This window comes from Passer domesticus, chromosome 17 (genome assembly GCF_036417665.1).
Source record: "Passer domesticus isolate bPasDom1 chromosome 17, bPasDom1.hap1, whole genome shotgun sequence".
NCBI classification, from domain to species: domain Eukaryota; kingdom Metazoa; phylum Chordata; class Aves; order Passeriformes; family Passeridae; genus Passer; species Passer domesticus.
Genome location: NC_087490.1, coordinates 13,103,165 through 13,129,118, shown reverse-complemented (window position 1 = coordinate 13,129,118; position 25,954 = coordinate 13,103,165). Strand labels below are relative to the sequence as shown.

Genomic DNA, 25,954 nt, shown 5'->3' with positions numbered 1-25,954 from the left:
TCACGTGAAATGTAGCCTGAAATACAGCAAAGAGCAGCTCCTAATTAAACTCCTGCCTAAATCCATTATAGCTTCTGAGGCCATTGAGACAGGGAGATGAAAAGAACCTTAATGATCCCAATATGTAAATAGAGATGTAAAAGTTTGTTTGGAGGAATGAGGGTTGGAGGCCAGATAGGAAACCAAACATAAAGCCTCTTGGTAGAAATTGAATCACTGCATTAGTTATCATGGATTTTCATAAAAATAAAGTAATAATGCACATTCAAGTTTCAGTTTGTAAATACGAAGTGACAGCCTCTGAGTAAGCCACTGAAATTATATTATAGACCTAAAAAAGAATAATAGAGGAAATTGAGAAAGCATGAGAGAGAGTTGTAATAGAATTGGGCATTGGTATAAATACAAATCATGAAAGGGAGATTGATTTAGTGAATGATATGAAACTCAGGAACTCGAGGTGTTAAAAAGATCATCTGCTCATGTGATAAAGGATGCCTAAGGCTGCACAACTTTTAGCTGAAACAGCCAGATTCGCTTAAGGTAGGTGAACTTTAAAATTGTGTGAGGAATAATGGATTGCCAGGGAGCTTGCTTCTGCAGGACACAGTTGCTGTATTAAGAAAATTACCTTTTCTCATCAATTTAGTCAGAAGTTTTACAAGGGGTTCTGGGAATAGGGATTGCTGTACTCTGCAGGGACGTTCCAGGGCACCAGCAGTGGCTCTGCAGGAAAGCCTCTGTGTGACATGGATTTCCATTCTCTGGGTGGTTCTGGGTCCTGGCAGGAGGTGGGACAGCCTCAGATTCCTGTGCGTGGTGCCTCCCCTGAGTGTCTGCTCGTGTGCAGGGATGTGTCCAGCTTGTGAAAGCCCTGCAGGACCCAAACCCACCCAGCTGTGAGTGCAGAGGAATGGAAATCCCCCTGCCTGCCCCTGTCTGAGCGAGGAAGGCTCAGAGATCCAGATGGATCCTCCTCTGGAACCTCCTCTCCATACCTGGGGGTGACAGAACAGCTCTTTTTGAGTTTGGAAACCAGCAAGTTGGGATTGCAGCTTCATTCCCAACAGTCCCAAAGGCATGAATAACTCCACACTGAGATTTGCAGCAGTCATAGTTCTCTTGCAGATATCACATCTCCATTTCCTTCTCCCTCCTTTATGTGGAGTCCTGCTTTCCAAACAAAGGGCAAGAGCGGGATGCAGGACCCTGTTCTTGCCTGCTGTGTCTCAGTCCCCTGGACTGTGCACATCCATGCACAGAGGTTGGTGAGACAGCAGAGAAGAGTCCAGGGAGGAACTCTGCCCATCCTGTAATCAGCTTTTCTCTTCTTTCCATGCTGGGGATCACCTCTGCTTCTGAAAAAAAAAAGTGAATAATCTTAAGGAGTCCAGAGCATGTCCCTGAGGCAGGCAGCCCTCATTCACCTTGGGGATTGGGCAGCCCTGAGGCTTTGCTGCTGCCATCACCAGTCAAACACAGAGCTGCAGGGTGTGTCAGTGCAACAGGGCAGTGTGTGTTCAGATGAGCCTCTTTTAGAGGCTGGCCATTCTTTCCTCCTGGTTGTTTGAAGATAGTTCAGATATCAGGCTTCAGGACTCAGCTCAATTTCCCAGTAAATAGATCCGTGGTATGAGTGCCTGTCAGGACGGAGGGAGTGTGAAAGCATTTGAAAGATCAAAGCAGCACGACTCCCATCAGAGTCAATGGGAACAAGCAGCTAAAATCTTACAAAATGCTTTCAAATTATCCTCCACCTTGGATTCCCTAGGCTCGCTGAAGGCAGCCCCTGGAATGTTTATTGGATGTGTTCCTCTGTCACTGCTCTGAAGCCAGAGGAGGCCTGCAGGAGCTGTGGGCTCAGTTGGCAGCGAGGAGCTCTGCTTGCCCTGCTGTGCCAGCCCTGGGAGCTGGGCACAGCTGGCCTTTGCCATTTGGGTTGGCAGCAAAGCTGGTGTTCTCCTCCTCTGCAGTGACCCTGGGCCTGTTCTGAGGCCTCTCTGCTCTGGGGCTGTCAGAGCAGAGCCCCCAGAGCCCCAGGGCAGGGTCGGGGCAGTTCTGCACAGCAGGGCTTTGCCCTGGCCGGGGCTGGCACTGCCCCTTGGAGCACACTGCAGTGGGGAAAGCTCTGCAGCATCTCCCAGCAGCGCTGAGCTCAGTGCCCAGAACTGCAGTGCCCGTCAGAGCCCGCCCTGTGGCATGAGCAGCCGTGAATAAAACATTAATGAATAAACAGCGCAAGAACACCTTCTGTGAGGTGAAATGGCAGAGATGAAATGGAAACTGCATCTCTTCAGTCCTCACCTGGACTTCCACCCATTCCACAAGTGTGGGCTTGTTTAATAAGTTTTTCTGGACTATGTGAGAGGAAATGTTTCTGCCCTGCTGTTCCTATTTATGCTAAATGTAGCTGTTTTCATTGTTTGCTTGATTATTCTCACCTCACAGTAATGAGACTTCATTTCTCACCCCCGATAGCACTTGCAGATAACATTGCCCAGCACTTTGTGGCCAGGGAAAGCTTTGTAAACAGTTAATTCCTCCACACCCACAATGAGGATAATGTGCTATATAAATAGGTGTTTATATGAAAAAATGTACACAGACACACATTTATGTCATGAGCACCAAGCCCTCACTCTGATGTGCTTTGCAAAGTATTGTCAGGGGGATTTTTTTTTTTTTTTGCAAAATGCTGAAATGCTGTTAGATAATGGGGGTAGTTCAAATATAAAATGTTCATCAGCAGCTCCATTGTTGTTATTATTTTACTTTACTGTGCAAAGAAAGAGACACAGGAATGAAACAGTATTGATCCATGGTGGTTTCACTGTCCTAAACCAGGCTTTTGTTTAGCTGGCTGAGGAAAACAGGATGCCTTTTCTTCCATCTTTTTAATACGTTTTTTCCTTGAATCTTCTTGATTTAATGCAGTGTGATCAATTTTCAGGCAGTGGTTTGTCTTGCACGTCAGAATGCCTCACAACTAATGCTATAAATACAGGTGGGAGCAATATCTTCAGCATTTCCTCACATCTAAGAAGGAAAAAAGGAAGTTTGAAGTAGATTTACTTTGTGCACAGGTGTGGTCAGGAGGGGTGCTGGGCACAGGCTGCTCTGTCCTCTGGCAGGGCAGCTGGGAGGGGAGGATGTGCCAGGGCTGTGTCTGCCCCTGGTACTCTGCAAAACACATTCCCACTACCACAGGGCCGTTTGCTTGTACCATCAATACTGAATCTGAGGAGCAAAGATGAAATACTTGTGTCTTTTTTACCCAGAAAACCTGCATTTCTTGGAGATGCATGCATGGACTGCAGACAGGAAAGGTTGTGCATCCCTTATCTCACTGTAAGGCACAGAAATCACTGGCGTTTTCCAACTGCATGAAAGGAGCAACACTTCCAGCTAAGGGAGACATTCTCCAAAGTCATTTATCTGAGCAGCTCTGAGATGTTGCTGCAGTTGTTAATTATCATCTCCGTCCTCAGTGGTCCCTAGAGCTGGGGAGTTTCCAGTCAGATCCTGTCTAGTTCAAATCCTTTCTGCACTGATGTCACCAGGCCAATCTTCCCCATCCTGCACTTAATTGTTTCTATCCAGCTTTGTGCTTTGCCTTTACCTTTCTTCAATCTCATCTATTTATTTCAGATAGTTTTCTACACTACAAAGATCATTTTGAATTCTAAGCTTGTTCTCCAGAGAACTTCTAACCCCTCCCAGCCTGGCATCATCTGCAAATTTAATGAAATTAATTAAATGAAAATTAAATGAAAGGCTCACATTGACTTCAAGGGGCATTGGAGTGAACCCAAACTGTCTTACATCTTTCACAAGTGGTTCAAGTGAAATACACTTATTGCTTCACAGGCCATTTTTGTAAGGGAGAAAGACGGATGCATGTTGAATAATTCAGGGTCCTCGTTGCTGACTGAGAGAGATTTAACTAATTTGTCAAAATAATGACCCCTGTTCACGGCGGGGAGCAAGTGGCTCTGGATGGTTGCTGTCCCCAGGGGAGGCTGGAGCAGCCTGGGCTCAGCTCAGCCCCTCGGCAGGGCTTGCCTGGGGCTGTGCAGTGCAGGGTGGCACAGGGCTCTGACAGGGTGCAGTGCCAGCATGAGAGCTCCTTCCCAGCCTGGTGGGAAGAGCTGCTGCCCTCAGCCAGGCTGCACATGCTGGCACTGAGCCCCAGCCAGGGCCACTGGCACCCTGGCACAGCTCAGAGCCCTCTGTGCTCTGGTACAGCCCCACACTGGCACCCTGGCACAGCTCAGAGCCCTCCCTGCTCTGTGAACCCACACTGGCACCCTGGCACAGCTCAGAGCCCTCCCTGCTCTGGTACAGCCCCACACTGGCACCCTGGCACAGCTCAGAGCCCTCCCTGCTCTGTGAACCCACACTGGCACCCTGGCATGAAATAAATGGGCAGGAGATCTTTCTCCTTTTTAATGCCTTTATTAAGAAGAATCAGCTCAGGTGGGAAGAAATCGACGGGTTGCGCCCTCGCCGCCGCTGCTCCCAGGCGTGGCACGAAGCAGGAGGATGATGCAGTTCTGTCCGCTGGTCTGCAGGCAGAACTGGGGACTCTGTCCTCACGGGAGAGTCGTTGAGTCCTTGGTTTGTTGGTTTAGAAACCCAGGGGGTCTCTTTAATCAGTTTCTTTTCAGGTTAGGGTGAGAAATAAAAAGATTCAAGCAGGTACGGGACAATGCTCCCATCCTTAGACGTCACTTTAAGTCACTTATTGCTCGTGATTTTAGGGGTTTTTCTTATAAAAACTGTAAAACTGTAACAATCCAGGGTGCACTGCGTTTCTCATTTGCATGTTGTCTCTGGTGTCACTGGAGGGTTGTCTCTTTACCCTGGAGGGTTTCTCTTGGTATCTTCTTGGTATGCAGCCAGCATCAGGGAAACAATCGGTTAATCACCCACCATCAACGAGTGATTAAGGGCTTTTCTTCGCAGGGAACCTAAAGAAGTCTGACTCGGTCTGGCTTGGTTTTTTTTTTTTTAACTCTGAAACTTAAAAAAAAAAAATATACAACTTTCTATTCATAACAGTTCCCCCCTATTTTTCTTTGATCAAGCTTAAGCTTGCATCAACTTATAATTTTTGGTTCATTAACATAGAATTTCCTATATTTTTTGTATTGATAATACATTTCTTCAGCACTTGGGTGACCATCTTTACTAAGCTTCATTACCCTTTTTGGTTTTTTCAGGTTAATTCCTTTAGAGATCCTTAGGTTATTCTGTACAGCAGATGTCACTATTTTTGTTAAACATGGAAATAAGAACAGACTAACAAGTGTACCCACAGTGAAGGTTATAGTTTTCCAACTTTTTTTGAAAATCCATAGATTATCCCACCAACTGGAATCAAGTGTAGGAGTCTTTTGATTTTGTAAATATGCTAGTTCTTTTATTTCGTTTAAAGTATTTCTAATGACTGCCACAATTAATTTGATTTGATAAACTACTGTTTTGGTTTGGTTGAGTTGGTCATTAATATGATTAAGAGCCAATGCGGTCTGATTAGATATTACTTCCAATTCTGATTGTAGTTTCAAAATTTTGTTTAACATATATTGTTCCTTCAGTTTTGTTTTTCTCAAATCCTCATATATAGGACCTCTTAAACTTGATCCAGATTCTTTGTGTATTATACAGACAGTTTGTTTTATAATTCTAATGATGCTACCACTAGACCAGCTTCTTGGCAATTCAGTGGATGTTGTGGTACCATTGACCCAAAACAGGCGTTTAGGGGTTTCCTGAAAGAGATTAATTTTTGTCGTGCCCTCCCAATATTTAGAAATACTTTTTCCTTTTACCAGATTTACCAGGTTTGCTTCAGTAGCATCACGTTCAAAGCACCATCAGGTTTCTCCTACAGGGTGCTCTCCCAGGAGTGGCTGCCTAAAGGTGGCGGTGTTCCGGGTCATCCAATATATTTTCTTATTTTCTTGATAAAAGATCAATTGGTAGAGGTTAACACAATTGTTGTGGACTCTCAGCAAGGAGCTTACTTCTTTCTCATAGAAAGGTTGGTAGTACTCATTGCACAGCTCTCCTGGGCTCTCCAGAGCACCACCAGCAATCAGAGCCAGCACTACTACCCTTCCCAAGAGTCCGGTATGGGTCATCCTGCACAGCCTGCCCACCCGGCCTTGCCTCTTGAGGATTTTACTGAGAAGAAGTCTCCAAGTTCTTTAGAGTCTCTTGCTCCTCTGGTTAAACCTCTCTTGATCTGTCCCTGCTACTTTGGTCCCTCCTAGGGGAGCACTCTGGAGAAGATTAACCTGGGGTCTTTGGTACCAAGTTGGGACGACTTAACCAGAATTACTTATTAACAATTTTTAACTTTTACAAATTTCTTAAAACACTTCAAGACATGTTATGATTCTAAACTTTTTTCTTACGCAGTTCATCAGTCTTTTTGAATGTCAATTTTAAGTCATTTGGTCCTTTTATAATAGTATACTCAGCTGAATTAACTCCTGATGCAGTTGAATCTTGTCCTGAGTTAGAGTGTGAGGGTGGTGTGGAATCTGGTCCAATACCAGAGGGAGACACTGAAGAATCTTGTCCAATGCCCGGGGGTGGGACTGGTCCTTTAATTCTCGTAATGTGAGTCCAACCTTTTTTCTCTGGTTCGCACGGCCGAATTAGCGATGAGGAGTACCTGAAAGGGGCCTTCAAATTTTTCCTTCCAGGTAGTCTCCTGTGCTATAGGGTGTTAACAAGAATGGCAATCCGAAACTCATTTTATAAGGTGAAATCCTTATATCAGACCGGGGTCTTGTCCTGATGCGCAAGAGCGCTAGGGGTAAACACTTTAGCCAATTAATTTTTGAGAATTTTGTTCATTTGTTCCACTCTCCCAGAACTGGGGGTGCCACCGAGTATGCAATCTCCATTTTATTCCCAAAACTTAAATTATAATTTGCAATGTTTGGGCCACAAAATTTGGACCTCAGTCTGAGTCTAAGGTATTCACTATTTCATTCTGGTTCACTTTTTGGCAAGTTAAACACTTTTTTTATAATTGTTTTTGCTAGACCATATACACTTATGCACAGGTTATTTCTTAGGAAATAATCACATAGTCCTTGGACTCCCCAGTGGGTTAGTTTCTGTAGCTCTGTTAGCACCATCTTAGCATGTGCTTTGTTTAGCAACACTCGTCCGTCAGATATTAACCACTCCCCCATATCCCTTGATGTAACTTTAAATTTCACAAAATATGAGTTCTTTTTTTCTTTTTCCCTACTCGGGTGTGGTTTCTGCTTAAAAAAAACCTTTACTAGATCTTCTGGTCTTAAAGCTGCTTCCTTTGCTATTTTGATCAGCTAGCAAAGATTTCACAACTTTAGGCTAAACAGTCTGGGGGGGGTCCAGTTGCTCCACAGTAATAGCAGCAGCTTTCACTCAAAGGGACTCGAGGCCTCTCCATGCCTCCTGTCCCTGACAGTACTGCCGTATTCTTGCCTGCTCCTGGTGGTGTACTCCCCCACTCTTTTGTGGCCTCGTACTGTAGGAAAAGGTTGTTTGCTCCCACACTTTCTCTGGCTATAGCAAGCATGATCTTGGCTTTGGCTATTGCTTTTTCTTCTTCTCTATTTTCTCGGGCCGTCAGATAGTTACTCAGCTGCTGACACATCCACTTGTCTTTCATCCCACACCATGGCCATCCTCCTTGCACCTCTAATTCTGGCCACACTTCTGAACAGTAATGTACCATCTTAACTTTATCTAATCCTTCTGTGCCTTCTATAAAGTCCCATTTCTCTAATAGTTCACCTAGGGGACTGTGGGGAGGTATATTCTTCAATCTTTGGCCACTTTTCTTACTACCGCACCCTCCCATTATTTTCTGCCAAATCACAAGATGTCTTTTTCTCTAAATGAAATATATCTTATTTAAGAAGTCTCGACCTCCTGCCAAAACTCCAATTTCACTGACCCTTTTCGTCAGGACTTTGTTAAGACCTTGGCTTTCTTGCCAAGACTCAACAAACAACCAAAATACAAAAAAACATCCTCGAGGTCTTGACCTCTGAGGTTCGCCTGACCTCCTTCGTCAGGACTTAGAGAGACCTTGGCCTTCCCTTGCCAAGGCTCAAACAGTCAAACCTCGAAACCCTGGCTTCTGAGGCGCCCTTTGTCTGGGCCAAACTGCCTGATACCCTAACTTCTTTCGTTAGGACCTGTATCAGGGCCTTTGGGGTGCGTGCCACTCACACAGCTATTTCCTCCGCACGCCCGGAGGGGTGCGTGCCACTCACACAGCTATTTCCTCCGCACGCCCGGAGGGGGGTCCTGTGGGGTGCGTGCCACTCACACAGTTATTTCGTCCGCACGCCCGGAGGGGTGCGTGCCACTCACACAGCTATTTCCTCCGCACGCCCGGAGGGGGGTCCTCTTTACCCCTTTGGAGGCGCCTCAATCACCAATTCCACTCGTTTCCCCCTGTTCCCGGCCGGCCCCCTCGCGGGGGTGCGGAACCGCGGTACTGAGGGGTCCTCACTCGCTTCGAGGAGCCGAGCTGCCGGCTCTCGTCTCACGCACACACACTCGCTCGCCTCCCTCTCCCGCCGCCGGATATTCTCACCTATCCGACGCTGCTCCGTGTCACTGTCCCAAGCCGATCTTCTCTGGTCCTGATAGCCAGCTGTCCTGCAGGTCCAGGGTGGGCGGCCGTCCCAGTCCTGGTGTCCTCTTCAGGCGTGGCTATCCCGGACGAGCTCCCAAGCTGAAATAAATGGGCAGGAGATCTTTCTCCTTTTTAATGCCTTTATTAAGAAGAATCAGCTCAGGTGGGAAGAAATCGACGGGTTGCGCCCTCGCCGCCGCTGCTCCCAGGCGTGGCACGAAGCAGGAGGATGATGCAGTTCTGTCCGCTGGTCTGCAGGCAGAACTGGGGACTCTGTCCTCACGGGAGAGTCGTTGAGTCCTTGGTTTGTTGGTTTAGAAACCCAGGGGGTCTCTTTAATCAGTTTCTTTTCAGGTTAGGGTGAGAAATAAAAAGATTCAAGCAGGTACGGGACAATGCTCCCATCCTTAGACGTCACTTTAAGTCACTTATTGCTCGTGATTTTAGGGGTTTTTCTTATAAAAACTGTAAAACTGTAACAATCCAGGGTGCACTGCGTTTCTCATTTGCATGTTGTCTCTGGTGTCACTGGAGGGTTGTCTCTTTACCCTGGAGGGTTTCTCTTGGTATCTTCTTGGTATGCAGCCAGCATCAGGGAAACAATCGGTTAATCACCCACCATCAACGAGTGATTAAGGGCTTTTCTTCGCAGGGAACCTAAAGAAGTCTGACTCGGTCTGGCTTGGTTTTTTTTTTTTTAACTCTGAAACTTAAAAAAAAAAAATATACAACTTTCTATTCATAACATGGCACAGCTCAGAGCCCTCTGTGCTCTGGTACAGCCCCACACTGGCACCCTGGCACAGCTCAGAGCCCTCCCTGCTCTGTGAACCCACACTGGCACCCTGGCACAGCTCAGAGCCCTCCCTGCTCTGGTACAGCCCCACACTGGCACCCTGGCACAGCTCAGAGCCCTCCCTGCTCTGTGAACCCACACTGGCACCCTGGCACAGCTCAGAGCCCTCTGTGCTCTGGTACAGCCCCACACTGGCACCCTGGCACAGCTCAGAGCCCTCCCTGCTCTGTGAACCCACACTGGCACCCTGGCACAGCTCAGAGCCCTCTGTGCTCTGGTACAGCCCCACACTGGCACCCTGGCACAGCTCAGAGCCCTCTGTGCTCTGGTACAGCCCCACACTGGCACCCTGGCACAGCTCAGAGCCCTCCCTGCTCTGGTACAGCCCCACACTGGCACCCTGGCACAGCTCAGAGCCCTCCCTGCTCTGTGAACCCACACTGGCACCCTGGCACAGCTCAGAGCCCTCCCTGCTCTGTGAACCCACTCACGGGCAGTGCGGGAGGGGAGCTGGTGTTGGTGGCTCAGGGGAGCACAGAAACCCCCTCGGTGTCCCCTCCCGGCTCGGTGTCCCCTCCCTGCTGGGTGTCCCCTCCCGGCTCGGTGTCCCCTCCCTGCTGGGTGTCCCCTCCCTGCTGGGTGTCCCCTCCCGGCTCGGTGTCCCCTCCCGGCTCGGTGTCCCCTCCCTGTCAGAGTGGGGCAGGGTTCTCTCCCTCACTCCAGTACAAACTGGAGTCACTTCCCCAGCGGGGGAGGCTTGGAGAACATTCTCTGGCTCTGCAGCCTGTCCATGCTGGCTGCTGGCAGCTTTCATCTGCCACTTGTGTATTGTGGCTGCTGTTGGAGCACAGTCCTGCTTATTTATGCTTCTCTGCAAGTGATTCTTGGCTTAAAAAGGCGTAGGACTCTTTCAGGAATTTTTCATGTTTTGCTGTTGCATTATTTTCCCCCTGTCACTTCAAAGTGTTGGCCAACTTTCCAGAGCCTGCCGTGTGTGCATGAGTATATGTATATTGCAACAGATTTTTCCTTTTTCCCCTAAGTTGTGATGTTGGATATCTGAACACTTGCCAGAGCAGTAGAACCAGACTTTTCCTGGGCAAACTGTGGCAGAAAGAGGACTGGATCCTTAACTCTTTGAAGTCCTCCTGTTACCAAGATGGAAATCTCTTTGTCCTTGCAGCTCTAAAGTCTGCATTGCTGAGCCTATTTCATCTCCTTCTGCCTGTGTTGAAGTGACTGAAAGGCAGTGCCCTTGCTGGGGTGGTGTCTGAGTTCCACGAGGGATTTCAGCAGCCTTTGGGCATTGTTCTGTTCCGTGCCAGCTGAGAATGCCCCAGCTCAGGCTGGTGCCTGCAGATCTGGGCTTGGGGGACACTGCAGGCTGAGTGCAGCGAGGAGTTCAAACTCTCCTGTCCTTTCATCCTGGCATTCTCTTCTCTCTGCAGGGGCTTTTCAGTCACTTCTCCCGTGCTGCTCTCATCCCCTTGAAGTCTGTGCAGGTCCGGTCACAGTGCTGTCCCTAATTAAAACTGGTGAATGACCCATTAGTGTTTGGACAGATGTTAAAATCTCAGGACTGTTCCTGTTGGAGGCTGTTTGGGGCTGGATCAAAGCTTTCCAGAGCCAAAGGGACGTCAGCCTGCTGGGTGGAATTTGGCTTTCCTAAAGACTGGGCCCTCGAGCCCCCAGTCTGGTGTGGTGCAGGGCTGGGGCCGTGCCCTGCCCGTGCTGTGTGTGCTCATGGCACAGCGGTGCCCAGGCTGGTCACTGTGCCCGTGCTGTGTGTGCTCATGGCACAGCGGTGCCCAGGCTGGTCACTGTGCCCGTGCTGTGTGTGCTCGTGGCCCCTGGCACAGCGGTGCCCAGGCTGGTCACTGTGCCCGTGCTGTGTGTGCTCATGGCCCCTGGCACAGCAGTGCCCAGGCTGGTCACTGTGCCCGTGCTGTGTGTGCTCATGGCACAGCAGTGCCCAGGCTGGTCACTGTGCCCGTGCTGTGTGTGCTCATGGCCCCTGGCACAGCGGTGCCCAGGCTGGTCACTGTGCCCGTGCTGTGTCTGCAGGGGGCTGTGCAGCTGAATGACGAGGGCACAGCTCTGAGCTTGCAGTGCTCGGCTGGCTCCGTGTGCTGCAGATCCCCACAGATCTCTCATCCCTGTGCCCACACCCTGCAGGTGTGTTGGCCGGGCTTGCCAAGGGGCACCATGGCCAGCCCCTCGTGTTCCCGTGCTGCCTCCCCCCTCGTGCCTGGCCTCGTGGGCAGCCCCGCCAGGGCCGGCCAGGCTGTGCCAGCCCTCTGCCAAAGGTGTAAATGGTGTTCCTCAGCCCGTGGGAACCACCTGTTGCTGCAGCACGAGCTGCATAATCAGAACTGACAGTCCCTGTCTAGAGATCTCTTGGAAGCTGGAAAAATGAGAATGTTGTCAAAAAAATAGCGACGCTTCTAGTCTGCAATGCAGTGATGGAGATGAAAGATGAGAGAATCCAAGGAGGCAGAGAATATATCAGCCCAGTGCTTTTTCTAACTAATTTAGGAGTCCAGAATGGTCTGGAAGAATTTACATTTCTCTTACAGCCTTAAAGAAAAAGCATTTTAAGCCAGTTTCTCTATTTCTTTTTCTTCACAAAGAAATCCAACAGCTGTTGGTTTGTCGGACCAAAGTTTAATAGCAGTCATGCATAAAACTACAACAAGGGTAGTAATTTCTTTTTTCATCAGTTGATGCAAAAGAATTTTTATATTTTATTTGGTTTGAAGCAATTTTCCATAAAGTTATGAAAACCCTTTAAAGGAGGATCTTATTTTTTTCTGAGGGAAAAAATAAAACAGTTGTGGCTGCTAGAATCTACAGCACGAGGTGGGCTGGGGCCAGCAGGTTCCTGAGGCAGTGCCAGGAGGCAGTGCCAGGCTGGCTCAGGCTCTGCTGCCATCCCTGCCCAGCTGGGAGCAGCACTGCAGCCCAGGCAAGCAGAGGAGGGGACGGCTGTGGCTGCAAGGGCAGCGGGAGCAGCAGCACTGAGGAGGCCCCTGGAGTTCTCTGTGCGTGCCCTGGGCTGAGCTGCCCCCCCAGAGCTGCCCCAGGAGCTGCTGCTGCGGCTGGGAGGCAAGGGCTGCCCCAAAAACCTGCCCAGAAGTGTTAGCAGCAGACGGGTGACTCCAGCTCCCGAGCTCTCCTTGTTTCTTACAGGTCAGGCTTTGAGAATGCCTGTCGAACAAGGGGACAGGAGCCTGGTTTTACAGATCCATCAAAGGAGGTTAAAGGCTGGATTCTCAGGGAGGTTTAAGCACCAAACTCCCCTGGAGTTCAGTGGGAGTTTAGCACTTCAGGATCCTTCAGAGTATTGATCTCAATAAATGACACACAGCCAGTAAGTGTGTGAGGGAGCAGGGAATGAATGCCGGGCTTGTGCAAAGTGGTTCTGTGCCTTCCTGTGCCTTCCTGCACATGGGCACAGCACATCCACTGTGCCAAAGGTACCACGGACTCCGTGAGATGGGATTTGAACTGAGCAGGTGTCATCGTGATGATTTTGTTTTGATTTGTGGCCCCAGTTCATTAAGGCTTATTGGGGGAAATTTGGCAGGGTTTATTCAGTCGGAATTAGTACTCCTGTAAAGCAGCTTCATGAAACGATGCTAATTTCCTTGGAATTTCATCTCTGACAGAAGAAAAAAAGAAGAAAATGATGCTACCAGGTTCTTGTTGTGTCAAGGAAACAACTTGTTTTGACACTTCCAAAATGAAATGTTTTGATTTTTTCATTTTAAAATAACTTTTTCCTTGATGTTGTGGTATTTTTACATAATTTTAATCATTTGAAATTGAAATGAAACTGAATTTCGTGACCCAAAAATGAAAGCAAATGTAGGTGTCTTGCAAGCCCTGCTGAAGTGCAGCATTCATCCTCCAGCAGCTCGAGTGCCAGTGCCAGGGGAGGGGGGACACGGCATCAGGGACACGCCAGGTGGCCCTGGCTGCTCTGAGCTCTAAAAGGGAGCTCCTGGACAGAAATAAATCACAGCTGAGGACAGAGTGTGCAGAGGCTTAAAAATGGGCTGGGCAGAAGCTGCTCTGCTCTCACTGCCACCCCGGAAAATGTCGAAAATCTGCAAATCCACTGCGCAGAGAAACTGACTGTTCCCAGCAGTGGAAACAGGGGCAAAAGGAGCATGGAAAGGAAAAACTCACTGAAGTTTTATCTGCCAAGCCTGGATTTTAAAAAGCAAAAGGTGATTCCTGAGGGGAGGCTGCTAATGAGGGGATTTTTCAGCTGGTAACACCAACACAGCAGACGTTGTGTCAGACCACAAAGGAGCTATTGCACTTGCAGCTCCAACTGGATGCTTGCCCAGAATTGTAAGTCCTTTAAAATGTCCCATTGCGTGTTTCACTCGGGTATATTGGGCTGAGGATAATCTATTGATGTTTGCCACACAGCTGCAGAGCAAACCAAAATATTTCTTGGAAATTAATTGGTATCAGAGTTCTCTTAATCAATATGCTCTGCGAGATGCTTCAGGTGGATTAGTGCAGTAAAAATCATTTTTCATGCACGCAGGTCTCTGCTCATACCTATTTATAGCAGTGCTAGGTGGGCTTGCACCATGCCACTGTGGAAAGCCTGGCAGCAAACAGGACCCTCAGAAACTGAGGGAGCTGTTGGCTCTGGGAGGAAAAGGCAGCTGCAGCTGTGGATGCAGGATTTTGGGTGCCGTGCTGCAATAGCAAAACCTCAGCAGAATGTGCTGATGCTAAAGGGGTGGACTTGCCAAATTGAGAGCACCTCTGGTGTGTCCCAGTCTGCAGAGCTGGGCTGTGTCACCTGGCAGCTGCTCCAGGACAGGCCAGGTCACAGGGCCAGCTGGGGAGGGTGGGGAGCTGTGCAGCCTTGAGGACACAGCTCTCATTCCACAGCACCATGGAGGGGTTTGGGCTGGAGGGACATCAGCAAGGTCCCAGGGCAGGGACACCTCCCACTGTCCCAGGTGCTCCAGCCCCAGTGCCCAGCCTGGCCTTGGGCACTGCCAGGGATCCAGGGCAGCCCCAGCTGCTCTGGGCACCCTGTGCCAGCCCTGCCCACCCTGCCAGGGGAGGATTTCTTTGTAATATCCAACACCATGCCTCTTCCAGTTTAAAACCATTCCCCCTTGTTCTGTCATCTGTCACCTTTGAAAGTGTATTTTCAGATTTTGGCAGAATCTTCAACCCTTACAGTTAAAATTCAAAATATGTAATGTTAAGACCTTATTCAGTGTAAATCCCACCAAATGGGGAAGGCTTTGGTGCAGGTGATGCTAGGTTTAAAGTCTGTCTGGAGTGCAGTCACCAGGGCTCAGGCCAGGCCATCATCCCTTTCCAGCAGCTGGGCTGTGTGCCCTGTCCCTGCAGAGCCAGGAGCAGCAGGAGCATCCCTGGCCCTGGTGCCCCTTTGCATTTACTGCTTTTGCTGGGGCACAGAAGGAGAATCCCAGCTCTGCAGCCCAGGAGGAGCAGTGACCACCCAGAGCAGCTGGGCAGTGCTCGTCCCTGGCTGCAGCAGCACTGGGGGGTTTGACCCTGCTGCTGCTGCATCCTCTGGGATGGAGATCTCCTCCTTATCCTTGGGGTTTGACCCTGCTGCTGCTGCATCCTCTGGGATGGAGATCTCCTCCTTATCCTTGGGCTTTGACCCTACTCCTGCTGCATCCTCTGGGATGGAGCTCTCCTTCTGTCCTTGGGGTTTGCACCTCCTGCTGCTGCTGCATCCTCTGGGATGGAGATCTCCTCCTTATCCTTGGGGTTTGACCCTGCTGCTGCATCCTTGCTCAGGAAGGCAGGTGGGACAGGTCCTTCTGGGGAGGCACAGGGGGCTCAGGACTGAGCCCTGCAACCTCTCTGGAGTCCCTGTGCCTTAGGCTGGGCTCAGCCATCCCCGGAATTCCTGCCCTGATGTTTTAGGCTGGGCTCAGCCAGCCCGGAATTCCTGCCCTGCTGCTTTAGGCTGGGCTCAGCCATCCCTGGAATTCCTGCCCTGCCGCTTTAGGCTGGGCTCAGCCATCCCCGGAGTTCCTGCCCTGCCGCTTTAGGCTGGGCTCAGCGGTCCCGCTGAGCAGGGGTCCCGCTCAGCGGCCCGGTTAAGCTCGGCTCAGGAAAGGTGACTCTGCCTCCCCCGAGTCATTTAGAAGTGACTTATGGAGCTAATAATGGCCTCATGCCTTTGTACCTTGGTACACAGCTTGTGTTCTGAAGTCTTTTATGGCTCAAATGAGCTGCTCTTGCTTATTTATTCCCCTCCTCATTCATTTTTAATGGTTAGCAGAGACTCCCCCGTTCTTCTCCTGACAGCAGTGATTTAGGCAGGGCTCATTATCATAACTTACGTTACTAAATATCCCCATTTGTGCTGGTAGACCACGGAAAATGTGTGCAGTGCTAAATCAGAAGAGATCCCATGAGCTTGGCACGGTGGCAGGGCTGTGTTTGAGGTGTGGGTTATATACAGAGAGCCCTCGAGGGGAAGGATCACTTACAGGAACATGGATGGGGACACAGTCATCCCCAAATACAGATTTTTGTGGGGGAATACCAGAGGTTTACCTTCCCAACTGGCCACCCTTGAGACGCACAGACCTAAACTGCTCACGATATATTTTATTTTCAAAGATGCATTTTATTTTCAAAGACTTATTAGCTGTGACCTGGTAGGAGTTCCAACAGAATTACTGTAGCAGGAAAGCAGTTTCCTGTGAGGGCTTCACCCCATGGGAATTTAATAATGCTAATGAGGTGGGGAAAGACTGTTCCAGTTATTTGTGAGAGCTAGCAGTGGGGTTCTGGGCTCCTCTGCTGGGACTCACCATGTACATTCCCCTTTCCCTCCCTCCCATTAGAGCTTTGGATTCTGTTCAGCCAAAAGCTACCACAGGGTTTATGGGACCAAAGGAACATCCACCACAAATTCAGATCTCCCACAGCCAGCCTGCACACTGGGGGACTGGGAGAAGCAGTAAAATGGCTTTGGGCCTGGCTCAGAGCAGGGCTGAGCCCCTGAAACACTGCACTCTGCACTTGTGTGGCCGGGATGAACTCACATCCAGCGCCAGCAGTGTGTGTCTGCTGGGGACACGGGGACTGGCAGTGTCACTGCAGGCTGGGCAGGGCTGGCACTGTGGCACAGAGCACTGGCAGTGTCACTGCTGGGCTGGCACTGGGGGACAGAGCACTGGCAGTGTCACTGCTGGGCTGGCACTGGGGGACAGAGCACTGGCAGTGTCACTGCAGGCTGGGCTGGGCTGGCACTGTGGGACAGAGCACTGGCAGTGTCACTGCAGGCTGGCACTGTGGGACAGAGCACTGGCAGTGTCACTGCAGGCTGGGCAGGGCTGGCACTGTGGCACAGAGCACTGGCAGTGTCACTGCAGGCTGGGCAGGGCTGGCACTGTGGCACAGAGCACTGGCAGTGTCACTGCAGGCTGGGCTGGCACTGTGGCACAGAGCACTGGCAGTGTCACTGCTGGGCTGGCACTGTGGGACAGAGCACTGGCAGTGTCACTGCAGGCTGGGCTGGCACTGGGGGACAGAGCCCTGGCAGTGTCACTGCAGGCTGGCACTGTGGCACAGAGCACTGGCAGTGTCACTGCAGGCTGGGCTGGCACTGTGGGACAGAGCACTGGCAGTGTCACTGCTGGGCTGGCACTGGGGGACAGAGCACTGGCAGTGTCACTGCAGGCTGGGCTGGCACTGTGGGACAGAGCACTGGCAGTGTCACTGCAGGCTGGGCTGGCACTGGGGGACAGAGCCCTGGCAGTGTCACTGCAGGCTGGCACTGTGGCACAGAGCACTGGCAGTGTCACTGCAGGCTGGGCAGGGCTGGCACTGTGGGACAGAGCACTGGCAGTGTCACTGCAGGCTGGGCTGGCACTGTGGGACAGAGCACTGGCAGTGTCACTGCAGGCTGGGCTGGCACTGTGGGACAGAGCACTGGCAGTGTCACTGCAGGCTGGGCTGGCACTGTGGCACAGAGCACTGGCAGTGTCACTGCTGGGCTGGCACTGGGGGACAGAGCACTGGCAGTGTCACTGCAGGCTGGGCTGGCACTGTGGGACAGAGCCCTGGCAGTGTCACTGCTGGGCTGGCACTGGGGGACAGAGCACTGGCAGTGTCACTGCAGGCTGGGCTGGCACTGTGGGACAGAGCACTGGCAGTGTCACTGCTGGGCTGGCACTGGGGGACAGACACACCTCTGCCCCCGAGATCAGATCTGTCACTCACACTGCCTCAGCTGTTCACTGGTGGAAGAAAGAGAGGGGGACCTGCAGGAGCCAAAAGAAGCCCAAAGCACTTTTATAACCTGCCCAGTTTGTGCCCACAAATGCCATTCCAAGCTCAGCCCCTCGAGAGATAAAAGCCCCCTGTACTGAGAGAATTTCTGGAGCATCTTGTGAACGCTAAGTACAGTCTCCCCTAATTAATGGAAGTCAGCTCGGTGCAGGTGTGAAAAGCTCCAGTGACACAAAGCCCCGAAAAGCTTCAGCGAGGCAGCACGGCACCAGAAGGGTTTAATGGCATTCTAATGTCCTTGAATCACAGTGGCCACGGCACAGAGATGTATTCCAGCAGTACATTAGCAGGAAAAGAAAATCTGCTCTTGCTCTCTTGAGCCCTTGTCACCTTTCCTGCAACTGGAGTTGGCATCTCTGGGATAGCAGAACTCAAAGGCAGGAGGAGGGGAAATGAGGGCTGGGGCAGTCCCTGGGTTTTGGGAAGGAAATAGATTGGTTGTCCCCACAAATCACCCACCTTTCCCCATCCCTCTGTAGCTCTGCTGCATTTGCAAAGTGCTCAGTGCCTTCTGCAATGGCTGTGTGTGCCCAGGCTGCTGCAGCCCTGCAGGGCACCCCTGGTGTGCCCCAGGAGCTGAGCTGGGCCAGGGCAGAGCTCCGGGGCACTCCTGGCACTGCAGGGCTGCCCTGGTGTGTCCTGGCCTGGTGTGGTGCTCAGCCCTGTGCTGAGGCTGGGGCAGGGGCCCTGGCAGCAGCCATGCTGAGGTGCAGGGCAGGGGACACGCAGGGTATGAAGGGGATGCACAGGGGGACAGGCAGGGGACACACAGTGGGCAGGAAGGGGATACATTGGGACATGTAGGGGACATGTGGGGACACCCACGGGACATGAAGGGCACACCCAGGGGAATGCAGGGCACCCAGGGGACATGCAGGGCACACCCAGGGGAATGCAGGGCACCCAGGGGACACGAAGGGCACACAGGGGACATGCAGGGCACACCCAGGGGACATGCAGGGCACCCAGGGGATACGAAGGGCACACAGGGGACATGCAGGGCACACACAGGGGACATGCAGGGCACACCCAGGGGACATGCAGGGCACCCAGGGGACATGCAGGGCACACAGGGGACATGCAGGGCACACCCAGGGGACATGCAGGGCACACCCAGGGGACATTCAGGGCACACAGGGGACATGCAGGGGACATGCAGGGCACAGCAGCTCCCACGGCAGTTCAGAAGCTCAGCTCTGATGTCTGGGCTGCCCTCAGGCACTGGGAAGAGTTCCAGTCCTTAAGTGCCTCAGGGCTGCAGTCCCAGGGCCATCACGCTTAATTGCCTTGTGTTAATTAGCTAAGACTGGCCAGTGTGAGGAAGCAGAGGTGGCAGGGAGGTCACAGAGCTGTTACCCGTGTGCCAGCCAGGAAAACCCCGGGTTCAGGGCATTCCCCTGTGCCCCTGTCCAGCCTGCAGAGCTCAGGGTGAGAGCCCAGGGTGACCCTGCAGCCACCCAGCAGCTCCTGGGTGACCCTGGGGCCCCCTGCCTTCATCCTGAGCTGCTTCCCCCGGGGATGGAGCCTGTGCCCGGTTCCCTTCTCACCTGTCTCGGGGGAGGCAGGAAGAGCAGCCAGAGCTCATTAGCACACAGCAGCCGTGTCTGCTGAGAGAACAGCACTTAAAACACAACAAGACAAGGGGCAAGCAGGGTGCCAGCAGGCAGCAGTCGGTGAGAGGAGCAGATGTGCCAGGCATGGCCGGAGCTCTTCTCCCCTGTGCCCGGTGCACAGGCCGGCACACACTGCAGCTGGGCTGGCTCTTGCCCTGCCCTGCTGCTGCTCCCAGGGCGTGCCAAGGCTCATCCCTCAGCCCGGGGCAGCTGGGATCGGCACTGGAGGGAGGGGATGTGACACCAGTGCCACCAGTGCCACCAGTGCCACCAGTGCCCTGGGAGCTGTGTGTGCCCAGCTGCCTGCTCTGAGCTCTGGGCAGCACGCTGGGGCTGGATCCTGGCAGCAGCTGCTGGGAGCTGGTGTAACACAGCTCACCTGAGGCACAAACCCCAGAAATCTGCCTGTAAACAAACAGCAACTCGAGAGTTTGACCTTAAAACAGACGTGGCTTGGAAGGGAGATGTTGCAAGAGCCGTGATAACCTTTTTTTGGTGTGTCACCTAGGCTCAGACAAGGCAGGATGGAAATTCATTGGCTGTGGATCTGTCTGTGAGGGGGCTGTTGTTGTTTAAAGATAATAATATTAGGAATGCCAATTATCCTACAAAGCTGGTGATATTTAAATATGATTTAAATTCATTCAGCATTTAAACAGAAAAGTAGAAAATGGCATTAAATTCAGACAAGGACGAGACTGTACATTGCAGAGTGAGAAGTATTAAATACATGGATGGAATGGAATAGAAGGTCTGGCTGGTAATGGATTGTGAAAAGAGCTCAGGGTTCTAATAGATCATTCCTTCAGATCATCAGCACGGTAAAGTGCTAGTTAATAAATTATTTGACGTGTACATTTACTCATATATTTTAACTAACTGTAATGAACAGGTCCTGTCAGCTCACCTAGATCCTTGCAGTAGCTGCTAAATTGCTTGAGTGAGATTTACTAACTCCCTGCAATATTGATGTCCAGAGCTGCAGTGATAAATGAAGGGCCATCGGGGCTGGCTCCTGCTCCAGGCTCTGCCAGGCTGGCAGCAGGGCTGAAGCTGTGCCTGGCCAGCCCTGAGCCCTTCCCTGGAGCAGTTTTGGGTGAGCCCCATTCATTCCCTGCTGCCTGTGACAGACTCTTGAGGAGCTCTGTCCTGGGCTGGGGTTATCAGAGGGATCTGTCCTCCCAGTTCTGCCTGCAGGCACTCAGCTGCTCCTCCCCAGCTGAGGAGGGTTCTGTGGCCTCTCAGGGAGGACTGGGGGGTCTGAGCTGGGGGCAGAGGAGAGGAACCTTCTCTCCCTGCCACGATCTGAGGTCTGTCCTACTGCTGGAGTGGGAATTAAGGACCAAAAAAAGCTGTTCCCTTGTCTTAGATGATACTAGAACTGTTTATAGCAGGAAAAACCAGCCTCTTAAAATGGTGCTGGATTACACAGGCTGTTAAGGGCACACCAGGCACCTTTCTTGTTACTCCATGTTGTCCTCTGAACCTGCAGCTAGTTTAAACCTAGATCCCTTCTCTTCCTCCCACTCACCCAGCATGTGGTGAACTTTATAATTAGTGAAGAGACTCATTAATTTTTTTTCCTTCTCCTTTTTATTTTCAGGTTTCTGACAGATGTGACTATGTCTTTGTCAACGGGAAGGAAATGAAAGGCAAAGTGAATGTCGTAGTTAATTTCACTTACCAGCATCTGAGTGCCCCTTTAGAAATGACAGTGTGGATTCCTCGTCTCCCGCTGCAGATAGAGGTCTCTGACACAGAACTAAATCAGATCAAGGGGTGGAGAGTCCCCATCATCTCTAATAAGAGGTAGGTTTCATTAGAGGATGTTCATTCTGGGCTGTGCACTTGCCAGGGACCTGTCAGGGCCAGTGGATCTGAACATGCTCATTTGGCCTTAATGCAATTCTGCTGTAAATTTGAAGGTCACCAGACATTTATTCAATAGGCTCCTGCACTGGACTTTTAAGGGAAATGGAAGCTGCAGGTAGCATGAACCTGGATTGGAAATCAATTTCCTTTTGTAGCACTAATGGCTGAGATGGGAAGAGCCAATTGGTCAGGTTGGGCAGGATCAGGCACGAGGCAGCAGGGAGACATCAGCAAGGGCCAGCCCTGGCAGGGCTGGTCAGTCTCCAGCCTGCTCACAGCTCCTGGATGCACTGGCAGTGGTCACAATTAGCACACAGCTGTTTCACACCCCTGTGGGTGCAGTGGCACTGGTCAGTGCCCCATCAGGACACGGAGCTCCCAGGCACTGTCAGTGCCCCCAGGACAGAGGAGGGATGAAGCAGGCCAGAGCTGTCTGCATCTCTTGTCAGTGTTAGTAAGAACAGAAGGAACAAGTTGGTAAAGGAGGTACTTGATATTCCCAACTGCAAATGAAGCCATAAATGAACCTGTATTTATTACAGGCTTCTGTTAGCACCAGAGCAAAGACATTTTGGTGGAGATGTGATTTCAAATCGTACTGTACAGAGAGGGATGTGTGTGTAGGTGCAGAGATCTCCATGGCAACACAAAGATGTTTATGGGAGGATCCAGAAAGAAAAGAAGTGTGAAGGTCCTGAAAGCAAGGACTTGACATGGAAAACAATGGAAGAAGCTTGGGGAGGACGGCGTGGTGGCAAAGCTGGGAGGCAGTTGATGGTCTCAAGTGCTGATTTTGAGTAATGAACATGGGAAACAGGGTAAAAGCTGAAGGAAGCAGCTGGTCCCAGAGCAGGCTGCAGGCTGAGGCCAGCAGCAGCTCCCCAGCACAGCTGACCCTGTCCCCATGCTGTCCACAGGCCGGCCAGGGACAGCGATGACGAGGACGAGGACGAGCGGCGGGGCAGGGGCTGCACCCTGCAGTACCAGCACGCCATGGTCAGGGTGCTGACACAGTTTGTGGCCGAGCCCCCCGAGCCCGGGGCCCAGCTCAGCTTCCTGCTGGGCTCGGACTGGCAGCTGGACATCACCCACCTGGTCAGGGACTTCATGCAGGTGGAGGAGCCCAGGATCGCCCGGCTGCACGATGGGCAGGTGCTGGTGGGGCTGGAGCTGGGCATGACCACAATTCAGGTAAGAAGGGGATCACTGACCTGTCCTGTTCCTCCAAATCCCCTCCCTGGCCATGGGTGATCCAGCATTAATGACAAAAACTGGAGCCATGCACTCCTGAATGGAACAGAATTGGAGCAAGAACTAGAAGGCATGGCAGAGATGGTTTTCTCTCCTTATCTGGTGGCCCAAAGTGTAGCAGATCACAGTTTCATTTAATTTAATCCAACCTGTATACTGGGAGACTTTTTTCTGATTATTTTTGTCTAAGGCTGCTTGTGAACCTGGAGCCAGATTTGGGTTATCACAAGGCATGCAGCTGCTGGAACAGCTCAGTCTTCTCCCAGCCTGCACTGACAGAGCAAAGGGTAAAGGGAAAATTAACCAGTGGGGCTAAGGAAGTGAGACTGGAATATTAATCTAAATATTAATTAAAAGAAAAGGAACAGGAGATGGGGAGAGAGATTATTTCAGTGATACTGAAGTAGAATACGTGTTACCAAACACTAGAACGGGGAAAAAAAATCTCTCTCCAAACATGCTTATCCTCCCAAACTGTCAAAGCAGAAAACAAGCAGCACACCTGTCGATAATGAGGTTGTCAAGGCTGGAGAAATGAGATTTGAGATTTTTGACTTTCTGCAAAATCTGCAGAGATTTTCTGAGGGCCTTTCTAAAGCTCTGGAACTTACAGTGCTCCAACCAATGCACATAAACGTGTGGAAAGAAAAGTCCAAGGGTAAAAAGCTGAGAGCAAGTTATATTTAAAGAATACCTCTTATAAGCTGCTTCAAAAATGCTCTGTACCCTGTATGGATCATTAAATTCAACTCGCTTGCTAATGAGCATTGTGGATGTCATGTATCACTGCACTGACCTCTGTGTGGATTTTCTTAACCAAAACAAATTCTCTCTGTCAATTTTGCATTCAGTACCATGAGAGGTTGTTGTAGCAATACATTACCTCTCCTTTCCACAGGATAGAAATAAATACCATTTATTCAGTGGATTTTATATAAATCTACAGACCTCATTATATTTATGCTACCTCAAAACATGAGGATTAATCAAATACTTCAATTTCACATGGAGATTACATTTACAGCTGGTTACTGCATGTGAGGCAGATGTGGTTATTGCATTTACAGACAGTTACCACATCTGAGGCAGACGTTGGCACATTGCAGAGGGCAGTGGCACAGCTGATTCCCTTTGCACAGGTAAAATGTGTTATAAGGCCCCTGTTGTTGCAGAAGAGTTACAAAATGTGAGTAGCCCTTTCTAATCATATTTTAATAGTGTCTGCTGTGAGAAATGGTTCCCATTGCCATAAACATCCCTTATCTGTGTTACATGAGTTCAGTGCACATTTTTTACGTGGTGCTGTACAAAATGGCTGTGGGTAACTTCAGTTTTTCCTTGCAGATCCTGTCCCCCCTTTCAGATGCCATCCTGGCTGAGAAGACAGTGACAGTCCTGGACGAGAAGGTGACAATAACTGACCTGGGAGTGCAGCTGGTGACAGGCCTGTCCCTCTCTCTGCAGCTCAGCCCGGGGAGCAACAGGGCCATCTTTGCTACTGCAGTAGCACAGGAGCTGCTGCAGTCCCCAAAGCAGGTATGTGCCCTGGGCTGGTGAAGGAGCTGCTCGCAGGCACTGCCTGGAATTGAGCAGGTTTTACTGAGTGTGCTGATGAAACATTCTGTTCATGGGACTTCCCTGAAGGCCACCAAGGGTCCTAAGCAGCAAAACAAAGATCTCACAAAAAGGGCGCTGTGTTCTAACAGCCCTGGCACCAAACAGCCCTCCTGTCATGGCTGATCCACAAACAACAGGCAGTGATGTGTCAGAACTGAGCACCAGCAGTGCCCCCCCCCCCCCCCCCCCCCACACACACGTGCCTTTCTGTCCCATCCAGATCCCAGGATATCCTGCCATGTTCAGCTTCCCACCACAGGTATCCCAATCATCCCTTTAATTCCACCTCTCCGTGAGAAAGTGCCTCGTGTTGTGCCAAACTCTTCTTCCTTTAGTCACTTCCTGTGAGCGCTTTAAGAAGTCAGGGAGCATCCCTTTATTCTGATTCATTACTAGAATATGAATCAGCATCACTGACTCATTTCCTGATTCATGATTTCATAAACCATTTTTTTCCCTTATTACTCTTAGTTCCTTTATTAGAGAACCAACAGTTACCAAGGGCTTTTGGACTTTGCCATGTCCTCATCACTCCCTGCTTGGTATTTGTCCTTGTGCCTCTGTACACGTTTGAAATGTAAACTTTTTGTTCCAAACCAAATCCATCAGTCTGGGACTTTGATCAAGGATACACTGGGCTCTTAACACTTAGGCGTGTTCTGAGCTTTGAAGGTAACTGGCATGCACATTTGAAGTTTGGCCAGTGCTGAGGTGCTTTAATTCATCATGGGTCTGGTCCTTGGGATGCAGGATGAGAAATAATGCAGAGCTGCTGTCTTGATAGGGTGATAAAAATCAGGCTCCTGTGTGGAGTTCCAGGAGTTGAGGAGTTGATGCCAGGCACTGAGGGAAGGCCAGTGAGCTCACCCATGGCACGGGGGGTTGGACAGAGTGCCCTGAGACCAGCCCAGGGCAGGGTTGTGCCAGCCAGCCCCACTGGTGCCCAGCTTGGGCATTTCAGTGCCCAGAAATGGAGCGTGGACAGGTCCTTCTCTGCATCAGGGATCCACATAAAGCAGAGAGGAAACCGTGCCCCCAGTCTGGCAGGGCTGGCTCTGCTTTGAGAGTCCCTCACTGCTCAGGACTTGACTTTCAGAGCACGGTCCCTACAGGCAAAGCAATGCAAAATTATTAAATGATTATGCAGGTTTAAGCAACACAGTGGGAGGATGAGAGCTGATGACATAAATTCTATGCAGCCTTCAAGAAACAGCCAAAGATTAATAAACACAAAGCTGGGATTTATGACAGTGTCAGCAAAGTCTTAGGGCTCTGGCCTGAAATAGAGACAGAAGCAAATCTCCCATTGCAGCAGGGGGAGCTTTGTGGCTCTGAGGATTTCGGAATCAGGCCAGTAGATTGTGCACCCTACAACCCCAAAAGACTGAAAGCTTATTCTCCATGCTCTGAACAGGTGGATGACTGTGTGCTATGTGCAATTTAAAGGATAATGTGTTTATTCTCTGTGCATACGTGGAGTTACAATGTAAATATTGTCTGTATGAAAAACTGCTTATTTAAAGAAACAGGACTTTTATATTCATGGTTTTCACAAGTTGATTTGTTGGTTGGCTGGCTGTCTGTCTGTCAGACTCTCACAGCAAGGTGATCCCAACTCTGACCATAGAAAAGCTCATTGCAGAGAATCCACTGATGGAGCCAGGTCTGTCTGCTGGGGATTCTCCAGTGCAGATATCCCAACCAGGGCAACTCAGACCATCAGGAGCAGGAACGAGATTCCAGGAGAGCAGCCTGAATTTCATCTGTAAATGATCAAAGTATGAATACAAAGATGTTTTTCAGGTGGCACAGCAATTTTCAATAGCC

General features: G+C 50.6%; 1 protein-coding gene across 9 annotated transcripts in view; it reads left to right on the top strand.

Annotated features, from left to right (window-relative positions):
- TMEM132D (transmembrane protein 132D) overlaps window positions 1-25,954 on the top strand; it is a 210,189-nt gene that overhangs the window by 180,595 nt on the left and 3,640 nt on the right. For all 9 annotated transcript variants that reach the window (XM_064392882.1, XM_064392877.1, XM_064392874.1 and 6 more), the window contains 3 exons: window positions 20,991-21,196; window positions 22,177-22,450; window positions 23,855-24,046. In XM_064392882.1, coding sequence (XP_064248952.1) covers window positions 20,991-21,196; window positions 22,177-22,450; window positions 23,855-24,046 — 672 coding nt within the window. The remainder of the gene's footprint in view (window positions 1-20,990; window positions 21,197-22,176; window positions 22,451-23,854; window positions 24,047-25,954) is intronic.